We start from the raw sequence: 14,268 nt of genomic DNA, 5'->3' as shown, positions 1-14,268 counted from the left end.
CAGTCTGGCTTCTTGGCGCCTGGGCAGTTGGGCACTTGACTGGTGGTCCCATTGACTGCTCATACTGCTGAGGTCCAGGTGAGCACATCCAGGACTGTCACAGGGGAAGGAAAAGGACGGGAAACTCACGTCAAACTTTCCAGGGTTCTGCTGGAGCTTCACCTTGCCTCCTGACAGGTACTGCCATGCTCGGCCCCTCAGGGAAGGCGGGATGCCCTTCTGGCAGCGAAGACGAATCTGAAAGTCAAAAGGAGGACTGTGTCTATGCACCCACCAACTCAGGCAACTCCCCCATAGGCTGCATGCCAGCCCACCCCAAGTCAGTGCATGGTGAGCCTTCAGTGAGCATGTTAGCAAGAGAAGAAAAGGGGACAAAAAAAAACTTCTTTACTGCTGCTATAATGCAGATCTTATGGGGTGGAGGGAGGTGGGGGTGTGTGCCTGCAAGTAGATATGCTGTCTCCAGGTGATAGTGGAGTTCCTTTGGCCCCACATTTCTGGTTCCAGTGAGAACACAAGCATTTCTGAGGTCTACCAAGAATTCTGAGCCCCCCATAACCATTTTCCCCCCAATGGCTATGACCTTTCAGAAGTAGATCACTAGGCCTTTCCTCTGAGGCACCTCTGGGTGGATTTCAACTGCCAACCTTTTGGTTAGTACCCAGGTGCTTCACTGTTTGGGACTCCCCCATTTTTTCAATCAAAATGGAATCATACAAGGGGGATGTACCCCATGGAATACCACCAGGGAGAGATCAGCAGAGCTATAGTCTCTGGGAAGGTAGCTTACAGCTGACTGGGAGTATACTCCTAGCAGAGGCATGGCTTGGGCAGGTTGTGGGGCGGTGTTTAGACAGCCAGCCTAGAGAGAAGAAATCTCAGCAGAACTCAGAAGGAGATGGAGAGCTGATTAGAAAGGCTGCCTCTTTGTTTTGGTTGAGAATCTCCTCTTCCCCTCCCCAGTCACCAGACTGGGGCAGAGGCAGCAGCTTGGGTGGTGTCCTGATCCAAATGCACCAGTTTTCTCCCCGACTCGAGGACTGGGCTAAGTGTGTGGGGTAGCTTGTGACCCTGAGCTACTGCTCAATTCATGCTAGCTGTTCTTACAGAGTTCTTACAGGGTTGGAACTGACTCGACAGCAGCAAGTTTGGTTTTTTCTTGGTTCTTGCAGAAGGAGCCCTGGTGGTGCAGTCGTTAAAACGCTCATATGCTAACTGGAAGGTCAGCAGTTCAAACTTACCAGCTGCTCCTCAGGAGAAAGATGGGGCAGTCTGCTTCCGTAAACATTACAGACTTGGAAACCCTACAGGGCAGTTCTACTCTGTCCTATAGGGTCACTATGAGTCAAAATCGATTTGACGGCAATGGTTTTAGATCATACAGAAGACAGCAGCCACTGCCAAAACCCAGTGTGAAAAAAAATCATTTCTTTTACAAATGGGAAAACTGAGGCATAGAATGGAAAAGTACTTAGATCGCACAGTCAGAGACCCCACCACCTCCTGCCGGCAGCACTCAGGCTGGTGGGATTCAACCATGTGTCCTTTCCACTTTACTAACCTCTTGGAGCTGAATAGAGAAGGTGGGCTGGGCTGCCCCTGGGCTTGGGGCCAGAATAAGCCTCTGAAGGCAGCTGCCCTGACTTTCCTCTCAAGGTCAAGGGTCGAGGAGGATGCAGGCAAGAGCAGAGGGACCCCTCGTATGGAATGTGTGTGTTTGGGGCGGGGTTCAGAGGAATTGGCCAGTGATACCCCCTGCGTGAAGCAGTCTGGCCTGGGATGAAGGGAGTTGGGGAACAGGGGTAGTGGGAAGAGCACTTGCCTATAGGTTTGAATCCAGCTTTACCACACAACAGCTGTGTTGACCTTTAGCAAATCACTTCTTATCAGCTCTAAGATTGGGATGATAATACTCTCCACAGTTACTGAGAGGATTCTATTAGAAAGGGAAAAATGTGCCTAGCCTGGACCTGACACACTGTATGTACTCAGTAAATAATGGCTTCATCTCTACCCTCCATCCTGGTACCTCAACTGACACAGAAGCGTCAGGGCCTCAGGCTCATACCTAACTTACCCTTACCTGGAAACCCCCTCAAACAGTCAAGGTGGAAGCCCTCAAAAGAGGGAGCACAGAAGCTTTACTGATGACCAGTGCAAGCAAAAGAAAACTTTCCAAGGGTCAGAGGGGGTCAAGAACCAGGAAAGAGACAGGTAGCCAGGCTGAGGGCAGTGGGGGAAGAGCAGCTATGGTGGTCACAGGAGCCAAGCTAGAGCTTCTGGGACTGCCTGGATACGGGGGAAAGGAAGGTGACTGCCCCAGACCCTGAGAACAATTTCCCACAGCTGTGGGGCAAAGGTCTCTCCTTAAGGAAGCCCCTTTGTCTGGGCATGCTTTGGCAAAGGGTTGGCCCAGAGTCACAGGCCCTCAGGCTCCTCCCAGGGCCAAGAAGTTTCCCTGAGAGTCCCTGCCCCCACAACACAAGCATCCAGGGCTCAGGGAGGCTTCTCTGTGGGGACGAGAGCCAGAAGTATGGGGAGCCTTTCCCTCTGTGACCTCAGTATCCTCCTGAGCACAATAGTGCAGGAGATGGTAATCTCCGCCCTGCATGCCTTAGGAAGGGACCATGATGAGGATCACTAAGGATAAAGCATGAGAAAGTGCTCCAGCAAGCAGAAAGCCAAGGGATTATCATTCTCTGAGGCTATACCTTGGGAAAGAAGGTCTCTGATGACAGCTGAGTGAGGCCACAACCTTGCCTGCTGAATTCGGGAGGGCAAGGTCACAGCTTGAGCATACCCCAGGGCAGAGCCCCACAGGGGAAGGCAGCATTTCAGCAACAGGCTGCCTCCCTGCTGCTGAGTTCTGACCTTGACACAGCTGGGGTTGGAGAGGGCACCCTCCAACAGAGCCTGGCCCTTCTCCTGGGGCCTCAGGATGAGTCCGGGAGAAGGGCTGGGTCTGGGCCCACTTCCTGAGGCAGATACTGCCCTTCCTGTGCCATGACCTTCCTGAACAAACAAAGGGAGAGCCCAAGCCTCCATGGCCAGGCAAAAAGTGCTCCCAGAGAAGGGCTAGTGTGGCCACAGTTGAGGCAGCAGTGGTGGCACCCTGTAGTGATTCATTCCCAAGCGGGGCAGAGAGCTAGGGCCTCTGGATGGGGTGGGCGGAAGCACTCCTGTGGTAGCTTCTGCAGGGCAGGGGCAGCCCTCAGGCTCTAACCACAGCACCAGGGAACCAAAAGAGAAGAGGAAGTACTGCTGGCTGCTCTGCAGAGAGGAGCTCTGCAAGGCTTCCCTCTGGAATCCATTTGCAAGGGAGGCTGGGGCATGGCCAGCCACAGTCCCTGCCAGCCACAAGTCACCACAACAGACAGCCAGAGAGTTAGCTTAACCTAGACAAGAGCCTGAGGAGTGAAGAGGCAGGAAAACGGGCCCTAGAGTCAGGCAGGGAGCAGTTAAGGAAAGCTCAGAGGAAAAAGAGAATGATTTTCTAATAAGCAAAGAAGAAAAACGAGTGCCCCAAAGCCCACAGAGAACAGCAATAAAAGGCGCAGACCTGGGTGGGCCTCTCCTCCCATGGGCACAGGGCTTTATAGTCTCTGAGGCACTTTAGTCACCACCTCATGAGAGCCAGGCAACAGGATTATCCCTCCCACTTGACAAGGGAAACAGAGGCTGAGAGGGTTAAGTGACTTGCCCAAAGTTACACAGCTAGCCATGGGCAAGAAGAGAGGAAGGGAGTGGGGCTGGGCCCAGCCGACATCTGGCCTGTGGTCCCATCCACCCTTTCTGCCATGCCCTGCAGCCAGCTGCGCCAGCCTGGACCAGATCAGCGTGCCAGCTAATGACAGTGGGACACTGTGCCAAGAGACCTCAGCTGTGAGGCTCTGGGCAGGCCTCCTCAGGCCAGCTGAAGACCCTCTGGTCCAAGGAGTAGAACCTGCAGAGTGCAGCCAACAGTATAACTACAGGAAGGAGTGTTGGGGAAGGATGCTACTGTGGGGGATAGAACTAGTACCTAAAGACAGCCTGACTTGAAAAAGACCACTGGGTGTTTCATTTTAAGAAAATAATGTTTTAACTGTGAGGCTACTTTTTTTTTTTTTTTTTGCTTTGGCAACAAAGCAAGAGAGAAGTCAGCAAATTAAGGTACCTTATTGCAGTGGTTAAGAGTATAGGCTCTGAGATCTCGATTCTGCAGGCCATTTAACCTACATCTCATCTGTAAAGAGGAGCTACTAGTACCACCAGCCCCATCAGTGTGTTGTAAGGACTGTCCAAGCCAAGTTCCTGGCACACTGCAAATGATCAACACATGTTAGCTGTTACTAGTATTATAAATTCCTTCCTGAGAGATGGTAAGCAGACTTAAGGATTTCTCCCAGGAAGGCTGAAGAAAAGCTGTCTATAGGGGTTTTAGGCTAAAAGTGGCTTTGAAGTTTGACTCCAGGACAAAGTTCTGTGTGCATCTTGAGTCATCTGTAAGGGCCTAAGTGAAGGCTAGGCCCTGCCTGGCTTCAGCTCCCCATTTCAGAGATGACAGGTAGGGGGTCACCGAAAGCAGTCTGACAGTTGGAGAAGACCCTGCTCCTCCAAGATGATGAGATCCCTCCCTTTTCCTCCACCTCCCCAGGCTGCCAACTCCTAGCTCAAGGCCCAAGGCCCAGGCACCCTCACCTTTTTGTGCTTCTTGGCCATCCATTTGTCCCAGTTGTTGAGCATATCCAGCCACTTGGACTCCCTCTGCCTCAGTACCTCCAGGGGGACTTCCTCCAGCCTGTGGAGCAGAGGGCAGGGCACGTCAGAGGTGCCAAGAGAAATAAAGGGCCTGGCGCAGGCCCCAGCCACCAGCCTGGCTGGGCTGCCCATTCCTTTCCCTGTTTCCCCACCCATGCTGTTGGGAGCTGCTAACTCATCAAGTCCCTAAAGCAGATGACAGAGGGAACTCTGCCCCTGCCAGGAAAGTACAAGCCAGAAAGGCACCTGGCTCAAGTAGCCACTCCACCAAAGTGCCAAGGGGCCAGAGGTTACCGTGCCTCTCTGGGGCAGAGGCTTGAGTGTCTTCTTCTATACACACCTGTCCTGGTTTTGACTCAGTAAATAAGCGTCTTCAGAGGGCCTGCATGCAAGATGCAGGACTGGACACAAAAACTAGTCAAACAAGTATAGAAATAACATGCTCACCTCTTCACCCTAGCAAAACTAGTTACTCATAGTTTCCCAATTACGCCCCAGCCCTTTCCTACCTCTCAACCTTTACGCATGCCAGTCCCTTTGCTGGAATGTTCTTCAAGTTGTCTCTAACTATCAGAATTCTACACACCACTTCTTGTATTTGTTCAACATCTATTTACTGAGCAGCTACCATGTGCAGAGCATTGCTCTAGGGTAAGGGTCCTGGGAGGGCTGTGGGGAAGCACTCCTATGACCAGAACAAAGTCCCTGCCCTCATGGAGTTGCCATCCCAGTGGGCGCTGAAAGTGGGGAAAACACCTCAGCATCAAGACCCACCCAGGCAGGCAGACCGGCACCAACTCAGGCTGAGGCAGACTAGGGTGGGAATCCCCTGGCTTAGCCAGAGGGTGTGCCTAGTGAGTGGGCTTCCTCCAAGGAATGAGCTTCTGGGAATTCATGAGTTTACATAACTTTGAGAGCCAAAGAGGAGGAGGCTAGCATTTGTAGGCCAGGCACTCTGCATATGCTTTCTTATTAAGTTTATAGAGCAATGCTGGTTAAAAAAAAAAAAAAAAGGTATGTGTGTATCTCTCTCTGCACACACACAAATACACGCACTCACTCTACTCTTAAAATTATTTTAAAGTAGTAGTTTATAGATCTTTTTAACAAGACACGCTGGGGTTGGGTTGGGCCCAGGCCTTGATTCTCTTTCTGCCGGAAGGAAATGCTCTGATGTGACTTACTGGTTGGAGAAGCAAAGGGAGGAGCCTTGGCAGAGCTGGGGCCTCAGAGACACAAAAGGAAGGGCAAGTCCGCTTCCTTCAGTGGGCTTTATCTGGAGAGCAGCACAGGCCTGAGAGCAGTCTTGGAGCTGAACAGCTAAGCGTCTACAGCCTGGGGCAAACCGGCCCCCTTCTGCACACTGACACAAATGACCCTCCTCTTGAACTGCTGCCCATCTCACAACCTAGAGGCAGAACCAGGACACAAGGACACTTCCTCTCCTCCCCTCGCTAAAGGGAGAAAAGCAGGGATCAAGCCTTCAAAGAAACAAGGGTTTCCAAGCAACCCCCAAACATGCAGGGAGTGAAAACCAAAGGCTCACACTTCCCAGGCCATGCTGCCTCCCACCACCTACAATGCACTCACTTATGTAATAGGTCAGGGGGTGAACCTTCTAGTTAACTAAATGAAAGTGGGTGTCCACACTGAGTCAACAGGAAGTTCTAGCACTTGTGGATGTAGATAACATCTGATCCAGTTCTTCCAATGTACAGATGAGAAAACTGAGGCTCACACAGAGGGAAAGGCTGGGATTACCAGATTCCAAAGAATTTCCATGTGACTAAATACATGCCCATTTGGCACCTCAACCCCAGGTCTGTCTTTGTTGATAAGCTCTGACTGTAGGGCCTTAGAAATACCCATTCTCCCAACTGCAGATACACAGAGAAACTCATTAAAGTTGAGTGTTCTTTTAACTGATGCCACATAACCGCTTTGGTCGTTTCACAGACCCAACATCAAATCTCAAACCAGAATCTCAAACCAGAATTTCAACAGGGTACAAAACAAACTACCATATTTCCTGGATTTTAAGACACCACTGATTTCAAACTACATTAATTTGGCACAAAACCTTCTCAGAAACAAAAACCCACAACTACTACTTAAAATGTACATGTGAAGCAAAAGATTGATTTTAATTTTTAAAACCCTAAATTGGGGAAATTTTGAGGAAATATGGGCATTTGAATGACTTCTCCTTCAACAGCAGAGGAGCTTAATCCACCTGGAAATGGTGAGAAGGAAGACACCAGAGGTTTGGCTGTACCCCACACTCGGCACATTACACTCTCTCTAACTGCGGGTAGACTTCCCTTTATGCACAGGACGTGCTCCTGAAAAGCTGCTGGTTTTTTAAAAACCAGAAGGTTCAATTTCCATCTAGTCAGTCAGAATTTCAGAAGGCATCTGATACAACTGCCATATAGAAATTCTTTCTACAATTGGCATGTTACTTCTACTCTCTGAGCCTCAGTTTCCCTGTATATTTGGACAGCGGTATTGTGAACTGACCCTCAAAAAATCCCTAGAGAGAGGGGGCTTAAACGCTGGCAAGCAGCCATCTAAGATGCATCAATTGCTCTCAAGCCACCTGGAGCAAAGGAGAATGAAGAACACCAAGGACACAAGGTAACTATAAGCCCGAGGGACAGAAAGGCCACATGAACCAGAGACCACATCGTCCTGAGACCAGAAGAACTAGATGGTGCCCGGCTACAACCAATGACTGCCCTGACAGGGAACACAACAGAGAACCCCTGAGGGAGCAGGAGAGCAGTGGGATGCAGACCCCAGATTCTCGTAAGACCAGACTTAATGGTCTGACTGAGACTGGAAGGACCCTGGTGGTCATGGCCCCCAGACCTTCTGTTGGCTCAGGACAGGAACCATTCCTGAAGCCAACTCTTCAGACATGGATTGGACTGGACAATGGGTTGGAGAGGGATGCTGGTGAGGAGTGAGCTTCTTGGATCAGGTGGACACTTGAGACTATGCTGGCATCTCCTGCCTGGAGGGGAGATGAGAGGGTGGAGGGGGTTAGAAGCTGGCGAAATGGACATGAAAAGAGAGAGTGGTGGGGGAGAGCGGGCTGTCTCATTAGAGGAAAGTAATTGGGAGTGTGTAGCAAGGTGTATATGGGTTTTTGTGTGAGAGACTGACTTGATTTGTAAACTTTCACTGAAAGCACAATAAAAATTATTAAAAAAAAAAAAATCCCAGAGAGAAGCTATGAGATGATGTTGGGGCCAGGAGGGATCCCTACAAACCGTGTGATGGTGCTAAGGACTGATGTGGCTTTCTCCTGACAGTGGAGACAGAGCATGAGCCAGGATAAGGGATCCAATGGCCCATGGAGGATGCCTTCAGTCTGAGGGCCTCACTCAACCTCCAGAAAGCCCCTCTTTCCTCAAGGTGGCCTGAGGGGCTCACTGCAACCAAGAGTCTAATGACAACCGTCTTTAGCTGCCTACCTACTTGGACACCTCCCGGGCAGGCCCTAGTTACCTCAGGTGAAGCCACCTTACTATTGAACAATTCCTGCTGTTAAAGCTTTCTTTGCCATGTGTTATGGATTGAACTGTGTCCTCAAAAAATATGTGTTGTAAATCCCAACCTCCAAGCCCATGGTTATAATTCCTTTTGGAAATGGGTTGTCTCGTTATGTCAAGGAGGCAGGATTCAGTAGGATCAATCTCGAGTCAATCTCTTTTGAGATATAAAAGAGATTAAACCCAAGCTAGCAAGCAAAAATGGGTGAAGAGAGATGCCAAGCCACACAATGATTGCCCAGGAGCAGAAGCTCAAAGAGACAAGGACATTTCTCCAGAGCCGAAAGAGGAAGCCTTCCCCTAGAACCAGCACCCTGAATTCAGACTTCTAGCCTCCTAAACTGTGAGAAAATAAATTTGTTTGTTAAAGCGACCCATTTATGTTATAGCTGTACTAGATAAGACAGAATTTGGTATCAAGAGTGGGGTGCTTCTCCAGCAGACACCTAAAATGTGGAAGCAGTTTTAGAATTGGGTAATGGGTAGAGGCTGAGTTTCAAGATGCCTAAGAGTAAAAGCCTGCATTGCCTGGAATAGAGCGTTGGTAGAATTATGGTGTCAAAGGCAATTCTGATGAGGGCTCAGGAGGAGAAGAGCTGTGGAGAAAGTCTCTATCATCTTAGAGAATACACATGGCACCAGCAACAGAATGTTGATAGAAACGTAGACATTAAATGTGCTTCTGGTGAGGCTTTAAAAGAAAATGATGAACATGTGATTGGACAATGGAGGAAGGGTGATGCTTTTTATGCAGTGGCAAAGAGCTTGTCTGAATTTTCGAATGTTTAGAGGAAGGTAAAACTTGTACGTGATAAACTTGGATATTTAGCTGAGGAGATTCCTAAGCAAGATCTTAAAGGGGCCACATGGTCTCTCCTTGGTGCTTATAGTAAAAGGCAAGAGGAAAAAGATGGACTTAAAAATGAACTATGCATGATCTTATACACAGAAAACCCTAAGGACTCCTCAAGAAAACTACTGAAACTAATGGAAGAGTTCAGTAGAGTGTCAGGATAAAAGATAAATATACAAAAATTAGTTGGATTCCTCTACACTAACAAAAAGAACATTGAAGAGGAAATCACCAAATCAATACCACTTACAGTAGCCCCCAAGAAGATAAAATACTTAGGAATAAATCTTACCCGAGATGTAAAAGACTTATACAAAGAAAACTACAAGACACTTCGGCAAGAAACCAAAAGTGACCTACATAAGTGGAAAAACATACCTTGCTCATGGATAGGAAGACTTAACATTGTAAAAATGTCTATTCTAAAAGCCATCTATAGATTTAATGCAATTCCGACCCAAATTCCAACGACATTCTTTAATGAGATGGAGAAACATATCACCAACTTCATATGGAAAGGAAGAGGCCCTGGATAAGTAAACCATTACTGAAAAAGAAGAACAAAGTAGGAGGCCTCACTCTACCTGATTTTAGAACCTGTTATACCACCACAGTAGTCAAAACAGCCTGGTACTGGTACAACAACAGATACATAGACCAATGGAACAGAATTGAGAATCCAGACACGAATCCATTCACATATGAGCAGCTGATATTTGACAAAGGCCCCAAAGCAGTTAAATGGGGAAAAGATAGTCTCTTTACCAATGGTGCTGGCATAATTGGATATCCATCTCCAAAAAAACAAAACAAGACCCATACCTCACTCCATGCACAAAATCGAGCTCAAAATGGATCAAAGACCTAAATATAAAATCTAAAACGATAAAGATCATGGAAGAAAAAATAGGGACAACCTTAGGAGCCCTAATACATGGCATAAACAGTATACAAAACATTACCAACAATGCAGAAGACAAACTAGATAACTGGGAGCTCCTAAAAATCAAACACCTATGCTCATCCAAAGACTTCACCAAAAGAGTAAAAAGACAACCTACAGACTGGGAAAAAGCTTTTAGCTACGACATTTCCGACCAGGCCTGATCTCTAAAATCTACATGATACTGTAAAAACTCAACTACAAAAAGACAACCCAATTAAAAAATGGGCAAAAGATGTGAACAGGTAGTTCACTAAAGAAGACATTCAGGTAGCTAACAGATACATGACGAAATGATTATGGTCATTAGCCATTAGAGAAATGCAAATCAAAACTACAATGAGATTCCATCTCACTCCAACGTGGCTGGCATTAATCCAAAAAATACAAAATAATAAATGTTGGAGAGGTTGTGGAGAGACTGGAACACTTATATACTGCTGGTGGGAATGTAAAATGGTACAATCACTTTGGAAATCGATTTGGCACTTCCTTAAAAAGCTAGAAATAGAACTACCATACAATCCAGCAATCCCACTCCTTGGAATATATCCTAGAGAAATAAGGGCCTTTACATGAACAGATATATGCACACCCATGTTCACTGCAGCACTGTTTACAATAGCAAAAAGATGGAAGCAACCAAGATGCCCATCAACGGATGAATGGATAAATAAACTACGGTATATTCATACAATGGAATACTAAGCATCGATAAAGAACAGTGATGAATCTGTGGAACATTTCATAACACGGAAGAATCTGGAAGGCATTATGCTGAGTGAAATTAGTCAGTTGCAAAAGGACAAATATTGTGTAAGACCACTATTATAAGAACTCAAGAAATAGTTTAAACAGAGAAGAAAATATTCTTTGATAGTTACGAGGCAGGGTAGGGAGGGAGGGGATATTCACTAATTAGATAGTGAACTACTTTAGGTGAAGGGAAAGACAACACACAATACAGAAGAGGTCAGCACAACCAGACTAAACCAAAAGCAAAGAAGTTTCCAGAATAAACGGAATGCTTCAAAGGCCAGCGTAGCAGTGGCGGGGGTTTGGGGACTGTGGTTCCTGGGGACATCTAAGTCAACTGGCATAATAAAATCCATTAAGAAAACATTCTGCATCCCACTTTGGAGGGCAGTATCTGGGGTCTTAAACGCTAGCAAACGGCCATCTAAGATGTATCAATTGGTCTCAACCCACCTGGAGCAAAGGGGAATGAAGAACACCAAGGACACAAGGTAATTATAAGCCCAAGAGACAGAAAGGGACACATAAATCAGAGACTACATCGGACTGAGACTAGAAGAACTAGATGGTGCCCAGCTACAACTGAACACAACAGAGAACCCCTGAGGGCACAGGAGAGCAGTGGGATGCAGACCCCAAATTCTCATAAGACCAGACTTAATGGTCTGACTGACACTAGAATTACCCCAGTGGTCATGGCCCCCAGACCTTCTGTTAGCCCAAGACAGGAACCATTCCCAAAGCCAACTCTTCAGACAGCGATTGGGCTGGACAATGGGACAGACAAAGATGCTGGTAAAGAATGAGCTTCTTGGATCAAGTAGACAGTTGAGACTCTGTAGGCATCTCCTATCTGGAGGGGAGATGAGAGGGCAGAGGGAGTCAGAAGGTGGCAGAATGGACACGAAAAGAGACAGTGGAGGGAAGGAGCGGGCTGTCTCATTGGGGGAGAGCAATTAGGAGCATATAGCAAGGTGTATATAAATTTTTGTATGAGAGACTGACTTCATTTGTAAACTTTCACTTAAAGCACAATAAAAATGTAAAAATATACACATCAACACATGCAAAGCACTCAAAAAAAATGAACTGTGCGAAATGAAAACAGAACTTAAAGATTTGGAAAATTCTGTTGTACAAACTAAGGACATGTGTTCTAGAATGTTCACCAAGGACATGGCTACACAACCTTTTGTTAAAGAGATTAAGCCTGTGACTGATGGATCTAACCAACTACAACAGCAGAAAACCCATCAGCTTAGACTGAAGGGGACAGAGAAAGAATGAAAGGAAAGAACACTGTTTGCTTCTTGGAATTCTACAGGCAGGAAAGAAGCCAAAGGAGCTGCTGTATCCTTTGTCCTCCAAGAAAAGAAAAGGGCTATCCTTGGAGCAGCTTGGAGATCAGCAGAACTGTTGGAAGGAGCATGGGAAGCAGGGCCTTTCGGTCAAAGGGTGGGGCCATGGTCTCCTAGGTTTCAAAGAGTCTGATCTTCACCAACTTGGTTCTGGAGTGTGGGGCTGTCGTTATGGTGTGCCAGGGGGATGAAGTCACCATCCAAAGCTGCGGGGGCGGGGCTGCCAAGCCCAAGGGACAGAAAAACAGGGCCTGCTGGGACAGAGGGGGTAGGGTCACTACTCAGATGCACTAGGAGAATGCAGCTGCCCAAAGCCAAGGGAGCAGAGATGCCATCCCAGTGGGCCTGGAAGGTGGAGCTGAAGCCTAAGGCTGAGGGTTCTCTACCAGAATTCAGAAGGCATGGCCAACACCCAGAGTCTGGAGGGCAGGACCGTTGCTCAGGTGACCTCAGAGAATAGAGGATTATTTTAAAGCCTTGAGAGCGAATGTAATGTGTTCTACTGGGTTTGGGACTTGATTAGTACCCGTTTTTCCTTTTTCTCTGATTTCTCCCATTTGTAAAGGAAATGTCTACCTCGTGCCTATTGTATACCATTGTACTTTGAAAACAAATAACTTGTAGTCTAGATTACACAGGTTTGCAGATGAAGAGAAGTTTTGCCCCAGGATGGAATACACCTAAAGTCTCACTCATATTTAATTTAGATGATTCAGAAGATGGGATTTTGGACTTGGAGTTGATTTAAGACTTTTGGGATGATATAATGGGGTGAATGTGTTTTGTACGTGGGAAGGACATGAATTTGGGGAAGCCAGAGGATAGAATGTTATGGATTAAACTGTGTCCCCAAAAAATATGTGTTGTAAATCCTAACCTCTATGCCTATGGTTATAATCCCATTTGGGAATGGGTTATCTTCATGTTAATGAGACAGGACTAGTGTAGGGTGTATCCTGAGTCAATCTCTTTTAAAATATAAGATTATACACAAATGCTAGCAAGCAGAGATGGGGGAAGAGAGATGCAAAGCCACACGAAGATTGCCCAGGAGCAGATCCTCAAAGAGACAAGGACCTTCCTTCAGAGCCGACAGACAGAGGAAACCTCCCCCTAGAGCCAACACCCTAAATTCGGACTTCTAGCCTCCTAAACTGTAAGAAAATAAATCTGTTTGCTAAAGCCACCCATTTATGGTATTTCTGTTATAGTAGCACTGGATAACTAAGACACCATATTATGCCAAAATTTTCCTGATACCTTCTACTTACAGTCTCAACAGTCTCCTCTGAGGCCAGCCAGACCCCTCTCGTACCAGACACACACATGCTTATCCCTTGTCATCTACCCATCCCTACCTGGAATGCCCTTTCTTCTCCCCTCTCTAAGTCACAGTAACCCTTCAGGGCCCAATATAACAATAAAAACCACAACAGAATCAATAGTACCCATTTGTACATTATTTACTATTTACTAAATGCTCTACATATATTAAAAAAAAAAAAAAATTTTTTTCTACATATATTATCTATGTAAATTTCATATTGCTGTTGTTGTGTGCCCTAAAGGTGACTCATGGTAAGCTCATGTGTTAGTTCCAGAGTAGAACTGCTCCACAATGTCATTATTCCCATTTTACACAAGCAGAATCCAAGACTTGAGGTTAAGTGACTTTGCTCAAGGCCACATAGCCTTAAGTGGCAGAGCTAGGACTCAAACCCAGGCTGGCCTGACTCCACAGTCCATGCTCTTGACCCTTGTACTACACTCCTCTGCTCTACAAATCAAGCCCTCAGCCTCCACGAAGCTTCCCCCTAAGGAGCCCTGGTGGAGCAGTGGTTAAGAGCTCAGCTGCTAACCAAAAGGTCTGCAGTTCAAATCCACAAGCCGCTCCTTGGAAACCCTATGAGGCAGTTCTACTCTGTCCTATAGGGTAGCTATGAGTTGGAATCAACTTGACTGCAACAAGTTTGGTCTTTGGTTTTTAGGAGCCCTGGTAGAGCAGTATAAGAGCTCAGCAGCTAACCCACCAGCCGTTTCACAAGATAAAGATGTGGCAGT

At 46.9% G+C, this 14,268-nt stretch overlaps 1 protein-coding gene across 2 annotated transcripts in view; it reads right to left on the bottom strand.

The window, feature by feature from the left end:
- The window catches only part of TBC1D10A (TBC1 domain family member 10A), a 40,528-nt gene that overhangs the window by 9,493 nt on the left and 16,767 nt on the right, over positions 1-14,268 (bottom strand). For both annotated transcript variants that reach the window (XM_049865903.1, XM_049865904.1), the window contains exons 2-3: positions 4,681-4,780; positions 130-237 (exon numbers count right to left, since the gene is read on the bottom strand). In XM_049865903.1, the coding sequence (XP_049721860.1) occupies positions 130-237; positions 4,681-4,780 (208 nt within the window). The remainder of the gene's footprint in view (positions 1-129; positions 238-4,680; positions 4,781-14,268) is intronic.

Source organism: Elephas maximus, chromosome 22 (assembly GCF_024166365.1).
Source record: "Elephas maximus indicus isolate mEleMax1 chromosome 22, mEleMax1 primary haplotype, whole genome shotgun sequence".
Taxonomy (NCBI): domain Eukaryota; kingdom Metazoa; phylum Chordata; class Mammalia; order Proboscidea; family Elephantidae; genus Elephas; species Elephas maximus.
This window is presented reverse-complemented; position numbering and strand designations above follow the sequence as displayed.